Genomic DNA, 18,889 nt, shown 5'->3' with positions numbered 1-18,889 from the left:
GCTACAGTCCATGGGGTCACAAGAGTCAAATATGACTTAGCAACTAAACCACCACCACCATTCATGCAACAACATAGATGAAGCTATATAAACATACTAAGTGAAACAAGCTAGATACATAAGATGACCAAATGTATGGTTCCATTTGTATGACACTTTTAGAAAATGGCAACTATGTAGACAGATAGAAAGCAAATCAGTGATTCCCTGGGTTTGAGGGCAGGAGGAAGAACTGACTACAAGCAGTCATGAGGGAACTACTTGGTGGTGACAGTAGCTTAAGAAAAAAAATACCTGAACTGTGAAATAGTTGCACAAATGCAAAAATTTAGTAACTCATCAAACTATATGTTTAAGTGCACAAACGTTACGAAAAACATAAATTACACCTTAATAACACTGCTAAAAGAAAAAAGGCAATCCATAGGATGGGAGAAAATATTTACAGTTCACATGTATGACAAAAGACTAGTACCCAGAATACATTAAGAATTCTAACAAATCAATAGGAAGACAATAAAGTCTTTAAATGTTAGGCAAATACCTTTCACTGTTAGGCATTTGAAAAGTTGGTTACATCATCAATTAAGAAAAGGCAAAGTAAAACTACAGTGAGAATCTTATACTCCCATGAAGATGGCTAAAATTTAAAAAGACTGCCAGCATAAAACTTTGGTGACAATCTAGAGGAACAGAAATTCTAACCTCCTTATGAGGGGCTGTAAAACGATGGAACCACTTTGGAAACCTAGCAGTCTCTACAGAAAGTAAACATATCATTCCTTGCAAAATCCCAACCATTTTGCCTTAGATGTTTACTCAAGGAAAAGGAAACATGCAGACACAAAGACATGCACCTGACTGTACACGGCCACTTTATGTGCAGCAGCCCGAAACCAGAAATAACCCGCCCGTCAGTAAGTGAATCGCTAAACGTAACTTATATGCAACTCAATGTTAATTAGCAACAAAAATAACACAAAACTACCAATATACACAACAGGAATCAATCTCAAAATAAAAACATTGAATGGATAGAACCAGACACAAGAAAGAACACACTGTGTGCCTCCAGTTATATAAAACTATGGACAATGCAAATTAATCCACAGTGATGCAAAATGGTTATCTGGTTCTGGTTCTTTGTAGTTTCCAAACTACAAAATAAAAACTTTAGTATTTACTACTCTAATAAAAAGTCTGCATAAGATTGTTTAAATTGAGTAAAATAAAATAGAGTTATCCAAGTACAAAGATTCTGAATTTTTGAAGAATAGACAATTACACGTAAAGAGTGATTACCAAATTTTAAGCAAAGAGTAGTGACAGAATTCTGTATGAAATACAATAAAAATTCAGGTAGTTATTGAAAAAAATTATTCACAGTTTAGTGAACTGAAAAACTGTGGAAAGCTAACACCAAAAGACCTTAAGGCTGAAAGCAGTTAGTTAGATGTGAATCTACACTGCAAAATAGCAGTAAAATAACAAAGCAACCAATGTTACTGTGGGTTGTTCGCAACAAGAGATTATATCAAAGAATAAGAAAAGAACATGACTGAAAAATACAAAAACAAGAAAAATACTACTACTTAACATCTGACATAAAACTAAAACAGAGAAATACCATGTGATAATTAAAATATTGTAAAAGAGGAAACAGAGCTGGAAGGATGTAAGGACGGAACATGATAAAGCACCCAGCATAAAGATAAGACAATCATTTAAAGCAGGGATCAGCACACACTTAAGGTCCTTAAAGGGCAAGACAGCAAACAGTTCATGTTTTGGCAGCCACACATGCCACATACGGTCACTGCTGTATATTGTTCTTTCATTTTTTTCCTCTAACCATACAAAAATGTAAGAACAATTAGCACTTGACAATACAAAGACGGGAGTTTCACCAACCCTTGATTTAGAAAGTTAAGAGTTCAAGTTAGTGTCCGCTCAGATTTACGGATAAAATAGCAAATATACACTAAACAAGACTTATTAAGCTTTAGGGGAAAAATATAGATGATCAGTTTAAACCCTAAGGAGAGCTTACAGTGATAGGAGCTAACAGATGAGACGGGGTGGCAAGTTATCCATTGTGGCTGGTAAAATAAAGAAAATAAATGAAATCTTTGGATCTGCGTAACTTGAAAGGCTCTTACTGTAATCATCTTTTATATATTTTTAAATTTGATATATAACTGACATACATTATATTAGTTTCATGTATATAACATAATTTGATAATTGTGTATATTGCAAAATGATTACCACAATAAGTCTAGTTAACATATTACCATACATAGTTAACAAAAATGCTTTTTCTTGTGGTGAAAACATTTAAGATTTTAGCAACTTTCAAATATACAACACAGTATTAACCACAGGTGCCATGCTGTACATTATATTCTCATGACTTGTCTATTTTATAACTAGAAGTTTTTGGCCCCCTTCACCCATCTCGCCATTCCCTCAAATTGTTTATCGTGTGTCAAGAAAAATGCTTCAAAAAAAAAAGAAAAATGCTTCATACATTTTTGAAAAATTACTGGAACTTTATATTTAGTAAACAGCAAAAACACTGGGACCAAATATACAAAAGGAGCTCCTGTAAATTCAAATAATGAGATCTGTTCTGGAATTCATGTGACCAGCCAGGAAAACTAGCAACTAACAGTACGAAAGCTAGCCCTCTTAAAGCAGGTATTCAGCTTGACTCAGCTGACACTGAGTCAACTATGGTGTTTGCTGGGCACACAGAGAAGAAAAGAATAATAATAATAAAAAACCTGTTGCAAACTGAACTCCCATAACTAATTACGAAAGTAGTCAATGAGTTCAACTTTGCCAAAAAGTTCCTTTTGTAGCTTAGAAAAATGCTTAACTTCCATAAATCTTCAACACAATACATCTGAATTGGTAGTCTCTCTGTGCTGGAAGGGGCTTCCCTGGTAGCTTAGCTGGTAAAGAATCCACCTTCAATGCAGGAGACTCCGGTTCGATTCCTGAGTTGGGAAGATCCCCTGGAGAAGGGATAGGCTCCCCACTCCAGCCTTCTTGGGCTTCTCTGGTGGCTCAGACGGTAAAGAATCCGCCTGCAATGCGGGGGACGTGGGTTTGATCCCTGGGATGGGAAGAGCCCCTGGAGGCGGGCACAACAGCCCACTCCAGTACTCTTGCCTAGAGAATTCCATGGACAGAGGAGCCTGGCAGGCTACAGTCCATGGGGTCTCACAGAGTTGGACACAACTGAAGTGACTAGGCAGCAGCAACAGCTGCTTCAGAATTTTTAACAATGTAAGTTAAAAGGGTTCATAACATCATTATCAGTTACTATATGCTATGTAGATATTTATTTAGTGAACTTCAATTCCACATTGTCCTCTTAGAGAGACTTTGTCTGGATCATGCTGTCACGGTACTTTTAGCTGACAACTGATAAGCACCAGTACTTTATGTGGACCTGACCAAGGAGGCTTTCTGACTCAGGGAAAAGGCAGATTGTAGACGTTTACCTCCTAGTACTGGCAACAATTACCACAGGGGAGATTCCAGCCTGGCATGGAGCTGAGAGACTCTTCCTGATAATCTTAAAGACAAGTTAAGCACATGATCCCCTTCCACCCTAGAACCTCTAGAAAGCCCTGCACTTGTTTACTGGAAAAGCCTGCAATTCACAAGCTAAAGCCATCTTCCTATTAAAATGTCATCATTTCACTGTGGGGGCCTGGTATCTATGGTGATGCAGGAACTCATCCAGATCAAAATCTCTGTCACCTATTTTGAAAGCTAGTTACAGCTTGAGATAATGGAGTCTGTTACAATCCTGAAAATACCATAAGGTTCTCTTCTTCTTTGTCTGGCTTCTTTCAACGAAAGATTTTCAGGATCAGTAAAAAAGAGAAACAGGAGTCAAGGAGGAGCTGCAGATGGTCGTTTACCTAGCCCCACATTTGGAACAAAAACTGCCTGTCAAAATGAAGAATGTTCTTTCTTATGTGGTGATAATGGTATGCTTCACCAGAAGAAGTACTCTGGGTCATCAATCCTAAACACTGCAGAAAGAATGTGGCAGTGGTATCACTAGGAATCCTTTCCATACAGAAAGAGCATGACTTTGTGAGGTCACCAGTTTACAGTTTTGTACTGTAAGAAGAAAACACTGTTCCTTAGTATGTAAATAATTATTTAGTTTATGTCTTCCAAGACAAACATTCTGTAATACTGTAGTAGAGACTTTGTAACACCACAAAGCTATTAAGACCTACAAATGAATACAGAACAATTAAGCAATTAACTAGGGAAAAACAGTAATGATCAAAAAGAGGTCACCTGCATTTATTTTAAAAATTTTGGTTTCAGAAAAAGAATGCTACAAAAAGAAATTACCCTAATTTTCTTTTAGTAAATTTAACTTTTACAGTTAATTGATATTAAAAATGATGGCCACCAACTACATACTCAATAAAAGAAGATAGCTAACTTTTCTGAGGAACCAAATTAATGTCAGAAGTTGATTATTAAATGCGAGTAATGACACATGTTTACTGAACACCTTGATTCAGGTTATGAGCCCATAAACTAAATAACAGTTCAGGTATGCAGTATTACATCAATATTAAAATGCTGTAGTTATTTTAGTCTATGTTTGTAATAAATATTAACAATAAATTTAACTCTTTCAATGTTTCTTATAGATGGGAAAATATATTTTGAGAATCCAATATATATAACCTGCAGCATCTGTTTTAATGGGAAGTAGAAAGAGTGTTCCAGGCATAAAAAGAACTCGAAATCCCTAGAGGAGGAAGGAAAACGCGCATGTGGAAAACTAAAGAAAGCTTTTGAGACTGAAAAACAGAGAATACAGGGGAGAGTGGCATAAAAGGAGTAAAATTAAATGCTGATGAGAAGAAATAAAGTAAAAGAGAACAAAGACATGAGAGACAGAAACATAAAGGACATAGGTTTCCCAAGAAAATGGGATCCAAAAAATAGTATATAGAGAGGCACCTCTGTGAAGCAGAAATTAAGAGCATCTGCCTTAGTTGGTGTGTGGGGTGAGAGGGGAAGGTTGACAGAAAGTGGAGAATCTAAAATAGTCATTTCAGAGAATGGAAAAAAAGAGAGTTGGCCAGAGAAAAACAAGTTCTGAGGAGTTGGTTTAGATTAGTCATTCCATGGAGGCTTCCCAAAGAAACTTTAACACTATAAAAATTACTGTTTTTATATAAATTGCTTCACAAATTGTCAGAAGATTTAAAATGTAATTATTTAACATAATTAGAATAAACTGCTTGGTCCTATTGAAGAAAGAGGAAAAGCAGTGACCCCAGACCATGACTCTACTACTTAATAGCTGACTCATCTGCAGCTAATTTCCTAACCTTTCCAGGCCTTTGTTTCCTTAACTTAAAAAGTGGATAATTATGTCTTCCTCACGTCTTTGTTACTGTGGTTGAGATAACAAATCTAAAGTGACTAACACAAAGCCTGGCAGAGAAGGAGCATTCAATAAAGGTTAGTTTCACCCTGAATTCCTAAACTGCCTGCTGGGACAGCTGTAGGACACCTCTGACTTGCTGCTTTCTAAAAGGAAAAGGAAAGAGGCTCCAAAACACAGGCACTTTCTGCTAAGACATCCTGGTTCCTGAGAACATTATCTCAGGGACACCATTACTGATAAGGGTATAATCTCATCCTGCTAAGCCAGAAACCTGACTCTGTAAAAATAACACAGAGGACCCAGGTCTGAGGGAGATAGACACACATGACTAAATTCAGACATAAATAATGCTATAAATACAAATATCAATTTACACATGAGGAATGTTGTAAAACAGAGAAGGCAATGGTGGCCCATTCCAATACTCTTGCCTGGAAAATCCCATGGACGGAAGAGACTGGTAGGCTATGGTCCATGGGGTTGCTGAGAGTCAGACACAACTGAGCGACTTCACTTTCACTTTCATGCATTGGAGAAGGAAATGGCAACCCACTCCAGTGTTCTCGCCTGGAGAATCCCAGGTGGGGGAGCCTTGTGGGTTGCCATCTATGGGGTCGCAGAGAGTCAGACACGACTGAAGCAACTTAGCAGCAGCAGCAGCAATGTTGTAAAAGTTGTGAACCAGAATGTTAATACTGGCAAGACAGTATATTTTCTTCCTTTAGGAAAATTATGGAGAAGGCCAAATTATACTCAGAAGGTTACTTTATATCTATGGAATTTAACAAGAAAAAATGAATTAAAAAATATTAATGGTTAATGTCAGCAAACTATAACATAATTGGTGGCTCATATGGTAAAGAACCTGCTTGCTATGCGGGAGACCTGGGTTCGATCCCTGGGTCGGAAAGATCCCCTGGAGGAGGGCATGGCAACCCACTCCAGTATTCTTGCCTGGAGAATCCCCAAGGACAAAGGAGCCTGGAGGGCTACAGTCCACGGGGTTGCAAAGAGTCGGACGTGACTGACAGTCTAAGCACAGCACAGCCTTAACAAAGAGACAATATTCCCATCCACTAAGCAGAACCTATTTTCCTCCAAATCACACTGAAACATACAACAAAATTACAGTTCTTTAGTTCCATGCAGATCATTCCACATCTACCCATGTAGATGCACAAGATTTAAAAATGTTTTCCTCTTTATCCTCATAAGTTCATTGATTAGATGTAGGCAATTGGCCAAACAACAATATTTACCCACTTAATTATCTTTTGATTAACTCCATAAACCTGCATATTTAACACTACCAATATTTAAGGAATATGAATTTCTTAAAGTTGATCAGTTTAATTTCAATGTGATTTAAAAACTGAAGCAAAGTCATATTTGACAATTATTAAAATGGACATAAAGTAACAACATACATAAAATAGAGTTTGCTTGGGAACTACTATCCTAGAAAATATTTTCCTGCTTGAAATATATGAGAATATAATAAAACAAATTAGTCTTTAAATGATAATCATTTCCCCCATCTCTATTAAAAACAGTATTTGAGTTCTACAAACTGTGATACTATTTCCTTTCTACCATTTTGGGTTTCATTTCCATGACTCTAAAATACAGTAAAATATTAAGAATTGCATAAATCAAAGACATGCATACATATACATATATACATAGCAATAAAAACTTCACAGGTAAAAAATATTAAACAGTACATATAAATAAAGGTTTAATCTCTGATGTAGTGATATTATGACCACTAGAGGAATACAAAAATTCTATGACACTGCCCTTTCTGAAATGTTAGATTACTTCCTTTCTTGTAACTAAATGAGCTGGGCCAGCACCAATTTTCTATAGAGATATTCATGTTAATTCAAAACTGACTTGGAATTCCTTGAATATTTCTTTAAGAATGAGGTATCCTCTCTTATTTGATGTAGACAAGTATTTTTCAACAGTATGACCATTTTATCTTCATAGTGAGACCAAGCGTTAACACATAATTGGTGGCAGATAAAACTAAACTCCAGGGTTAGAAGTTAGAATAAAAGTTATCTGTAGGAAAGGAGAGATAGTGATTGTGAGTGAGAGTGAAGAGACACCAGGAGTGCTGGTAATGTCCCATATCTTGACCTGTGTTTTGATTTCACAAGTGTGTTCACTTTGAAGTATTTCATTCTACATGTGTGTCTATGATTTGTTCACTTTTCATTATACATATATGATAATCAACTTTAAAAGCTCATTTAAACATAACTGACAGTCAGTTATTTATAACTACAACAGCTGAGAATCAGAAATCAAATATTCCCTGATTTAGAGACTGAAGAAGTGAGTATTTATAAAATTAGTTCTGTCCAACACAAATGCACAAAATGAAATTTTTTTTCAAAATGAAACTTTTGGTTTAAAGAATATGAATTAAAAATTTGGGTCCAGTACAAATGGAGCAACTATCTGGGTGTGATGCAAATATAGAACTGAGATTTATATTTAATTTGCTGATTCTACTACATCAATACCATTAGGCTCTTCTAATTCAGAAAATTAAGCATCAGGAAAATGGTATCTTAGAATCTCGAGAAATTTCTAAAAAAATTTCTGGCACTGTGATTATAAGAGTGGCAAACTAAACCGTTTACTAGATGTATGACCTCTGACCAATTATTAAGCGTTCAGTTTCCTCATTTGTAAAATGGAAATAGCAATGATATCATCCTAACTGGGTCACTGAAAAGCTTAAATGAGTATCAGTGATTTGGACAAAGGAAGCCTACTCAATATCTGTTAACCGTCTATCTACATATACATATGATATTTAAAATACATTTCATATTATATATAATACACATTAGAAATCTTAGAATCTATTTTTCAAGTAGAATTAAATAAACATACTTTTAAAATTTTTCTTGTACTTACATTATGCCTACTCTCGAATTAAAATCATAGACATAGTTCCTCAGTAATAAGGACAAACATTATTTTAAACATGAAATCAAATGTTCATGTATATTATGACATTTTTATTACCTGAGTCTCCACACCCTGCTCCAGTAAGCGCTTAGCTTGATTTTCCACTTCAAGTCGAGCTCTTGCAACAAAAAGTAGATCATTTTCTATCACTTCTATTCCAGAAAGGTCTATTCCTTGAGAAAGATAATCTATTTAAAAAAATACACACATTTAAATATTTCAATACTGAATAAATATAAAGGTATCAAACCATCATGTCTAACCTCTGCAAAATGTTAAAAACTTGCTATTGAACACTATTCCCTTTCAAAATCTGTATTTTAAGAAATAGAATTACCCAAACATTCTCTACCTAATGAGAACTTTACTCTGGAGGAAAATGTTGCAAACATTATAGAATTGATAAAGCAAGAATTGAATTATGATTATTATAAATTCAAAATAATGTCAACAGGTTACCAAAAAACTGTGCCAAATTACTATAAATAAATATCCTGATGAACTTTGCAATTTCTCAAGTTGCAAGACAGGGAATGGCTACCCACTCCAGTTTTCTTGCCTGCAGAATTCCATGGACAGAGGTGGGCTACAGTCCATGGGGTCACAAAGAGTTGGACACAACTGGACAACTAACATTTTTCATTTTCATTCTAAGTTTAATAAATTTTTTAAGTAACATGTAAAAGTTTTAAAATACATAAAATGTGCTAAAATGCCAAATTTTCAAATATGAGACCACTACTCACACTTACCAATTAAACCTTAATAAGTGTGGAATAGAAAGCCAGAACTACCTTTCTAGCCACTTAGATTGAATTGTTATATGTACCAAGAATATATGTGAGAAAACAAAAGTGATCTACTTGGATTTAACATACTTATCCTCTCTTTAGTAAGAAAATGATAAGACTAGCAATTTTAGCAGAAAAGAAATGATACTATTCAACTCCATATTTACTTAAATTGAGAAAATCTAATTAAAAGACTAAAGAAAAAGAGATTCACCTGAATGACCTGACATAGGTATCAAAAAAATGAATAAGACTTTTATTTAATATAGTTTGGAGGTCTATCTATAGCAATCAGAGAAGAAAAATAAAAGGAATCCAAATTGGAAAGGAAGAAGTAAAAATGTCACTATCTGCCAGTGACATGATACTATACATAGAAAACCCTAAAGATGCTACCAGAAAACTACAAGAGGTTATCAATGATTTTGGTAAAGTTTCAGGATACAAAATTAACATATAACAATCTGTAGTAACCAATGATGAACTATCAAAAGAGGAAATAAGGAAACAATCCCATTTACCACGGCACCAAAAAGAATAAAATACCTAGGAATAAATCTACCTAAGGACGCAAAAAATCTTAACTCCAAAAACTGTAAGATGCTGGTAAAATAAATTGAAAGATGTATGGAAAATAGATGGAAAGATACACCGTATCCTTGAATTGGAAAAATCAATACTGTTAAAGAAACTATACTACCCAAGGCAATCTACAGGTTCAAGGCAATCTCTATGAAATCACCAATGGCATTTTTCACAGAACTAGAACAAAAAAATTTTTAATTTGTATGGAAACACAGAAGACCCTGAATACCAAACAATCTTAAGAAAGAAGAATGGGACTAGAGGAATCATACTCTCCGACTGCAGACTATACCACAAGGTCATAGTAACTGAAACAGTTTATGTATGCACGCCTGCTCTTTCGTGTTCGACACTTGCAACCCCGTGGACTGCAGCCCACCAGGCTCCTCTATCCATGGAATTTTCCAGGCAATAACACTGGAGGGGGCTGCTATTTCCTTCTCCAGGGGATCTTCCCAACCTAGGGAGCAAACCCTTGTCTCTTGTGTCACCTGCATTTACAGGAGAGAACTCTTTTTTTTTTTTTTCCAGAAATAAAAACTTTATTGATCAAAGAGTAATAAATATATACATTTTTGGTTGCAATTTTTATTTTCTTCTTGGTAATTTAAATGTATTAAATATGCCCTCATTTTAATTTGGATTAGAGGAACAAAGCAGTTTAGTCCAAATGAAAAATTAATTATAACGCCCACTCCAGAACAGAAAGTCTTTACTTTTAAGTCAAATTTTGCAATACTGTACCTCTCCAAAATTTAGGTCATTGAACTCTTAACCATTGAGCCGCCTGGGAAGTCCAGCATAGTACTGGTATAAAACAGACACATAGATCAGTAGAACAGGATAGGTAGCCCAGAAATAAAACCACACACTTATGGTGAATTACCCTACAACAAGAAAGAAAAATGTACAATGGAGAAAAGATAGTCTCTTCAATAAGTGATGCTGGGGAAACTGGACAGTTACATGTAAAAGAATGAAATCAGAACATTCTCTAACATACTTGAAAATAAACTAAAAATGGCTTAAAGACCTAAAGTAAGACATGACAACATAAAACTTCTAGGAGAGGACACAATCAAGATGTTCTTTGACATAAATCATAGCAATAGTTCCCTAGATAAGTCTCCCAAGGCAAAATAAATAGAAGCAAAAATAAACAAAGGGGATCTAATCAAACTTACAAGCTCTGTCCAGAAAAGGGACCATCAACAAATGAAAAGAAAACCTACAGACCAGGAGAAAATATTTGGAAACAATAACCAACAAGGTATTAATATCCAGAATACATGAACAGCTCAAACAACTCAGTACTGTAAAAACATACAAACCAATCAAAAAATTGGCAGAATACCTAAATCAATGTTTCTCTAAAGAAGACATACAGATGGCCAACAAGCACATGATAAGATGCTTCAATATCACTAATTATTAGAGAAATGGAAATCAAAGCACAATGAGGCACTTTTTGATGGTCAGTCATTCTTACTCGTCTTGTTCCACTCCCATTTATGGAATCTATGGCTTCCTGAGTGACTAGTATTATCTCCCTCCACAAATCCTCCTCTGCAATACAATCCCCTCTAAGATTTCAAAATTCTTACTGCTTCTTCTTTTACTAGCATCCCCCTCTGTTTAAAAGAAAACAAAAAGAAGAGAAATTATAGTGTGCTAAATAACTCAGCTATGCATTTACTTTTCCTAATAATGTTAGTTAGCACTACATTATTTATTTGGGATAAAAGAGATGAGGGAAGAGTACACATCTGAAGTTTGGATGGTGCAGGAAGCTGGAAGAAATAAAGGAGGCTAAATTTTCATGTTTCAAAGTGGGAAGCCAAAGAAGATAAAAATTAAGAAGTGGAAATACAGGCAGGTGATTTAGAGCTATGGAGGTAAATACCAAAAAATCAGCAAAAATGCTGAAAATGGTGACCTCCAGGGAAAAGTAAATAGGGCAGAAACAAGACAAGGGATTGCTATTTTTAACAATAAATTTTGTAGAACTATTTGAGTATGTTACACATGCATAACTTTCATAATAAATAAAACATGTTAAGAGTACATGGTAAGTCAAGAAATACAGAACTTTAAAAAAGAGGGCTAGTTAATAAAAAAATTTGTATCCTCTAAATTAATGATTCTGTTTCTAAAGTAAGTAATATTTAAAAAGAAGAAAAAAGTGGATAATTTAGACAAAAGATACTTTTTACTATGCTAACTGCAACCATAAATATATACATACATATATGTGCACATGCATGTATAAATGTATGTGTGTGTGTGTGTATACATATAAAAAGAAACATTGTAAATGAGATAAAACCACTTTGGAAATCAACCTGGATAATCTAGTAAGATTCCATACGATTCCAAACTAGTAAGAATCCATAAGATTCTAGTAATTCCATTACTAAAATATACCATTCCTAAGCTCATTCCATGTAACTCAGAGAAATTCTTAGATTTGTACATTGGAAGACATGTACAAGAATATTCATAACAGCACTGTCAAAAACAAAACAAAGTTATATATAACTGAAATGGAAATAATGAATACATACTGAGATAATGTGTATAACTGAAATCAACTGGAGAACAAACAAAAGCATTCCTTCAAAATACTACTACAGAAGAGTAAAACCAATGACAAGTATACACGTCAATGTTTCTCTCAATAACATAATATTAAGGAAGAAGAAAACATTTCAGAGGAATACACATAGCCAGAGGTAATTTACAGTAAAACATGTATGATTAAACAATATACTATATACACACACAAACAACAACATTTAGAAAAGTTACAGAGATAGATGATACAACATGCTTATAATATTCTAAAACAAGCTTGACAGGTAGTATTTGCATTTTGTACATGTTAAGTGTTTTTTGCATTTTTACATTTTTCTATTGAATATTAAAATATATGAACCAATGGCACAGATTATAGTACAACAAACAAGAACTTACAAGAATTATAACTGTATTTCATGTGTTTAAAACAGAAAAGACTACACGTTAGTAAAAACACGGGTAATAAAGTAAGGCGCAAATTGAACTTCTAGAGATAAGTTCAAATTCTAGAAGGGATTAATGGCATATGAGACACTGTAAGAAAAACAGAATATACTGTCTCATGAAGAAGAGTTTGATGCTAGAATACCTAACTGATAGCTGAATAAAGGGTTTTCTTTTCCTTTAAAAATAACATGCTCTTGAAAGAATTTTTGAAAATCAGGAAACTATTTCAAAAGGGAGAAATTATATAACCTCAGAACACAGAGGCCACAACTGCCAAGTGGATTATTGGAATATACATGAATATGTCTGAGAAATAATGAATCCTCAAATTCTCAAGCAGCATTAAAATAGCATATATCCTCCCCCCAGGATATTTATGTAAAAAAGAGCAGAAAAAGCAAAAATTGACATACAGGGACTGGGCAGCTGGCTATACTGATGAAAGTGACTCCCTCCTACACACCAACTTTGCAAAGAGCACAAAGCAGATAAGTGCCTCAGAGAAATTTCAAGCAACCTTCAGATGTTCCTAAAATACTTAAAATCTTATTTGTGCTTAAAATAAAAGGTCTACTATATTCCTTTAAATTCTTACCCTACTTTTTAAACCACCCACAAGTTATTGTGTTTCTGTTTTTATCCGTAATTATATTTATTTACAATGTCTTCTTTATTAACAATGTTATAAACAGTCACCCATAATATGATAATACTTATCAGTTCTTAATGACTGCCCAATATTTCATCAAACAAATGATCAAAAATTACTTAATCATCTGCCTAAATGTAATAATTATTTATAATAAATGCATATAAAAACTTTAAATATCTATAATTATTTCCTTGGGAAACGAAAAAGAATGGATCAAAGTAACAATTTTAAGCCTGTTGACACAAATTATCAAACTACTTCTCAAAATGACTGTACTTCTTCAAACATTCTCCCCATAATCTATGGGAGTTACTTAATCATGGATGGCACTGGACATTACCACTGTATTGAGTATTTCATAAGCTGCTGGAAGGTTCTTATTGATGGTCTGACATGAATTTCTAAATAAGGCTGAGTAGTTTTTACTATCTGTATTTTCTTTGGGGAATCTCTATGTAATCTTTACTCCCTATCTTTTTATATTATAACACTGTATATTAATTATATAATATTCGCTGTTTGCCTACGATATTTGCTATAAATATGTTCCCAGCCTGTTGGCAACATGTTAATTTATTTATTTATATACTACTTCCTAACACCATTTCCAGAACACAATCATTCAATTGTATTATCTAAAAAGCTCGCATTAGATTTTTTTACAGAGCCCTGATTATTTAGAAACTTCAGATTAAAGCCTGTCCTTTACAAAAGCAAATAGAAACATGTAAAGTTATGATTTATAAAGAGTTATCCAGCACACTGATGAATAATACTCTGGAGAAGAAAGCTGTCATTGTAGACTCCATTCAACAAAAAGTTTATCTTTAAATTAAAATAAATAGTATTGTAAGATCAGGGCTTATTACAACTACATTTTAACTTGTTCTGCTAAAAACACAGTTCTTAGAGAATACTGAGCTCAATAACAAATTTAAATTAAGACAAAACAACCTCCACAAAACACTGAACAATATGGATGCTGCAGCATTACAATATTGATAAAATTAACTTGTCCAATCAATAATGAGACCTACTGTCCAGTTACTGAAGGTATCATCACCATCATCATAATAAAAACATCATCATCATCTTCATCACTGAGTACTAGTATTTCACTTGTTACAAACGGCTAAGTCTAAGATAGGGTTGTTTTAAAAGTCCCTCCCTCCTCAATAAGGAAAAAAACTTTCACTAAAGAAATCTTAGAAAAGACATAAAATTAGAGGAAAAAGTCAAAAACTCCAACTAAACTTCAACAATGACATCTACATACACATATTAATTTTCATTGATTTGTTTATATTTGACATATTTTAATCATATTTGCTTACATCATGAATATGATGACAAAACAGGTCTACAAGAAAAGCTGTTTTCAAGAAAAATGTTTCATACATACATACACAGTGACTTCAATAATGTGTGATATTATATTATTATGATATATTATTTTATATCATTAATATATTACTGTGATTTCAATAATATGCAAAAACATAATTATACAAAATATGAAATATCTGAATATATGAAAATATAATTGAAATTATAAAGCAAAATTTTTCAAAAAGTAATGTGGGATTTGCATAAAAGTAAAACTGACAGAACAGCCAACAAAATAACATGGGTTTAAAAGGTATAAGATTTTAATATATAATAACCAAAATACAACTAAACAGATAGGAAAATTTAATTTTAAAATTTATTTTTAAAAAGTTATCTCACAATATATAACACCAATCACAGAAAAAAATTTTTAATAATTTAAAATATTTGTTTCTACTATAGGGGAAAGTAATTACTGAACCAAACAAATTACAAGAGAAACTTCACAAATACTAACATATACAGTTTCTTTCTCTAATATAAAAATAAAATCAGAAAAAGAATAAAAATAATTTGAAATCAACACATAAAGGTTAAGAACATGTAAGAAGTCATAGTTATCCATGGGCAAATAATTGAAGGATATCTAAAAACAAGTTCATGTAAGAGAAAATTCAGGATGAGGTCAATGTCTGAAAATTTATTACAACTTTCTAATCATCTCTGAAATTTATTCTTATGTAAAATTAAATATTATAATACATGATCATTGGAGTACATATAAATCAATAAAATATAAAATATAAATAAAATATACTTTATGTAAAGTCAATTCTATTCAAGAAAACAGATATATCCTTTCAAAGGCAGAGTATCACAGAAAGAAGGCTAATTAGAATGAGAATACCTTAATTTTATTCTACCTATTTATGACCTGAGGAAATAATCACTTAACCTTTTTGAGATTCCAAAATTAAAGAATAAAGAACCTGTGTTACACATCTCACAGGGTTGCATGGATCAAATGAGATAATATGCATTAGGAATGTTTTGTAAACCACCAAAAACATGTAAATATTGATAACTTATTATTTTCATAAATGGGGTGTTAGTCACTAATCTCTTTTTTTCTTTTTAAAATGAAGGGGAAAAGGCCTTGAGAAACATAATCTAAAGTTTGGTATTACCCCCCCCAAAAAAAACCAACCCACTGAAAAACATAAATGCAAAATTTATATGTTTCTAACGAATCCTCAATGAATACTACTGCTTGAACTATGCACAAAATAAGTCTCACGCTTAAGTAAGGGTGAAATGTTTCTACTTTAAGTCCAAAGCACTTCTCAGGGCACGTTGATCTTTCTTATTCTTCAAAGCTTCGGAAAATTTATTATCAAATGCCTTATTTTTGTTCTGGCTCTCACTTTAGGGTGGAGGAAAACCTTACTATTAAAATAGGGATTGGTTTTTCCCTTCCAAAGTCCTACCCCTCTTTTCAGCTAGCACCAAAAAATTGCTCAGGGCCTAAGTAAATAAATAAGACAGTATATTATCTTCCTTTTGGACACAGTCTCTTTTTTTTCTTTTTCCCTTCCTCTGACTTTCTAACCATGGTGCTCTTGATATGGTATTAGAATTTTAAAACAAGGATTTATAGAAAACTACCCTTTTTTTTCTCTCCCTTTCAGAAAGGTATTTCAGGTGTTATATTTACTACCTACCTTCCAATCAGTGTCTAACCAGAGGTAAGAGTCAATACCTCTCCCTCAACAACTGAGAAGCACTAGACAAAATCAACAAGGAATAGAAAAATGACCACCATAAACCAAGGGAATCTAGTAACATCAACAGAGCATTCCACCCGATAAAAACAGAATATACATTCTGTTCAACTACACACGGAACATGAGTCAAAGCACGTCCTAGGTCACAAAACAAACATTTTAAATTTAAAAGAATTGAAATCATACACCCATTGATCATAATACAATCAAACTAAGAATCAGTAATAGAAAAATACCTATAAATTTCCCAAACATTTTGAAATTGAACAACACATTTCCAAATAATCAAGGGACCCCAAAGGCTCTCAGAGGAAATTTTCTTTAATATTTAACTACATGCAAATGAAAAATCAACATTGAAATCTCTGGGATTCAACTAAAGTGGAGTTGAAAGAAATTTAATAATAAAGGTATTCTTAGAAAAAGATTTATTACTAGGGGAAAAAATTCTCAACAATGCAATTGTTTATTGCCTTAAACTAGAAAATGGAAACAACATGAAAATAGGAGTAGCAATACTCATATCAGACAAAACAAACTTTAAAACAAAGGCTATAAAGACAGACAAGGAAGGGTACTATAGACTGATAAAGGGATCACACAAGAAAAGGATACATTACACTTCTTGACATACATACACCCAATACAGAGCACCTAAATTTATAAGGCAAATACTAACAGACATAAAGGGAAAGACCAACAATAATACAATAACAGCAGGAGACTAACACTCCATTGACACCAATGGACATACAGACATAAAATCAATAAGGCAATAGAGGTTCTAAATGACACAGATATGTTGTATTTCATTGATATGTCCAGGACACAACATCCAAAAAAAAAAAAAAAAAAAGGCAGAATATACATTTTTCTTAAGGATGCATAAAACATTCTTTAGGATAGATGGCACACATGGTCACAAAGCAAGCCTCAATAAATTTAAAAGGATAGAAATTATTTCAACCAACTTTTCTGATCACAAAAGTATGAAATCAGAAATCAACCACAGGAAGAAAAAATGAAGAATGAACAAACACACAGACTAAACAACACACTGCTAAGAAACAATGAGTCAATGACAAAATCAAAGAATAAACCAGAAAATATCTTAAAAAAATGAAAATGAAGACACAACTTTACAAAATCTCTGAGATGGATCAAAAGTAATTCTAAGAGGGAAGCTCACAGTGATACAGGCCTTCCTCAAGAAACAAGAAAAATGACAAATAACCATCAGTTCAGAGAATTAGAAAACAAAGTCCAAACTCAGCAGAAGGAAGGAAATAGTAGAGAGAAATGAATTTTTAAAAAAGTAGAAATGAACAATAAATCAGGAGCTGGTCTTTTAAAAAGATAAACAAAACTGACAAATTTCTAGCTAGACTCACCAAGAGAGAACCCAAATAAACAAAATAAGAAATGAAAGAGGAGAAAAATCAACTAATACCGCAGATAAAAAATATCATAAGAGAATACTATAAACAGTTACATGCCAACAAACTGAACAACCTAGAAGAAGTGAAAAGGTTCTAGAAACATACAATCTGCCAACAGTGGGTCACAAAGAAAACAGATAATGGGAACAGATCAATCACTAAAAGTGAAATAGAATCTGTAAACAAACTCCCTGCAAACAAAAGTCTAGGACTGGATGCCTTCATTGGAGAATTCTATGAAACATATAAATAAGAACTTGTAACTATCTTTCTCAAAACTATTCCAGCTTTGCACAGGGGCAGTATGGTAGCCAATGAGGTTTATCCAAGACGTGATTATTGCTAATTGAAAACTTTTCTCAAAACTATTACAAAAAACTAAGTCACTAAGGCCACCATCATCCTGATAAAAAAGCCAGACAAGACACTATTAAAAAAATAAAATTACAGGCCAGTATCTTTGATGAATAGAGATGCAAAACTCAGTAAAATATTAGCAAACTAGCAAACTGAATCCAACAATACATAAAAAGGATCACACAACATAATCAAGTTGTATTTATTCCAGGGTCACAAGAATGGCTCAACTATGCAAATCAGTCAATGTGATACACAACAATAACAAAAAAAAAGAGAGACAAAAGCCACATGATTATTTCAATAGATGAAGGAAAAGCATTTCACAAAAATCAACATCCATTCATGACAAAACACTAACCAAAGTGGAAAGAGAGGACATATCTCAACACAACAAAGACCATTTATGACAAACCCACAGCCAGTATAACACTCAATGGCAAAAAGCTGCAAGTCTTCCTGCTAAACTCACAAACAATACAAAGACGTCTCACTGC

At 33.3% G+C, this 18,889-nt stretch overlaps 1 protein-coding gene and 1 pseudogene across 1 annotated transcript in view; one reads left to right on the top strand and one right to left on the bottom strand.

The window, feature by feature from the left end:
- Positions 1–18,889, bottom strand: part of COG5 (component of oligomeric golgi complex 5) — a 268,380-nt gene that overhangs the window by 136,647 nt on the left and 112,844 nt on the right. Inside the window, 1 exon segment of the mRNA XM_070469136.1 lies at positions 8,489–8,619. Within this exon segment, the coding sequence (XP_070325237.1) occupies positions 8,489–8,619 (131 nt within the window).
- Positions 18,321–18,403, top strand: LOC139036673 (U4 spliceosomal RNA; annotated as a pseudogene).

The sequence above is a fragment of the Odocoileus virginianus genome, chromosome 1, assembly GCF_023699985.2.
Source record: "Odocoileus virginianus isolate 20LAN1187 ecotype Illinois chromosome 1, Ovbor_1.2, whole genome shotgun sequence".
NCBI lineage: Eukaryota > Metazoa > Chordata > Mammalia > Artiodactyla > Cervidae > Odocoileus > Odocoileus virginianus.
This window is presented reverse-complemented; position numbering and strand designations above follow the sequence as displayed.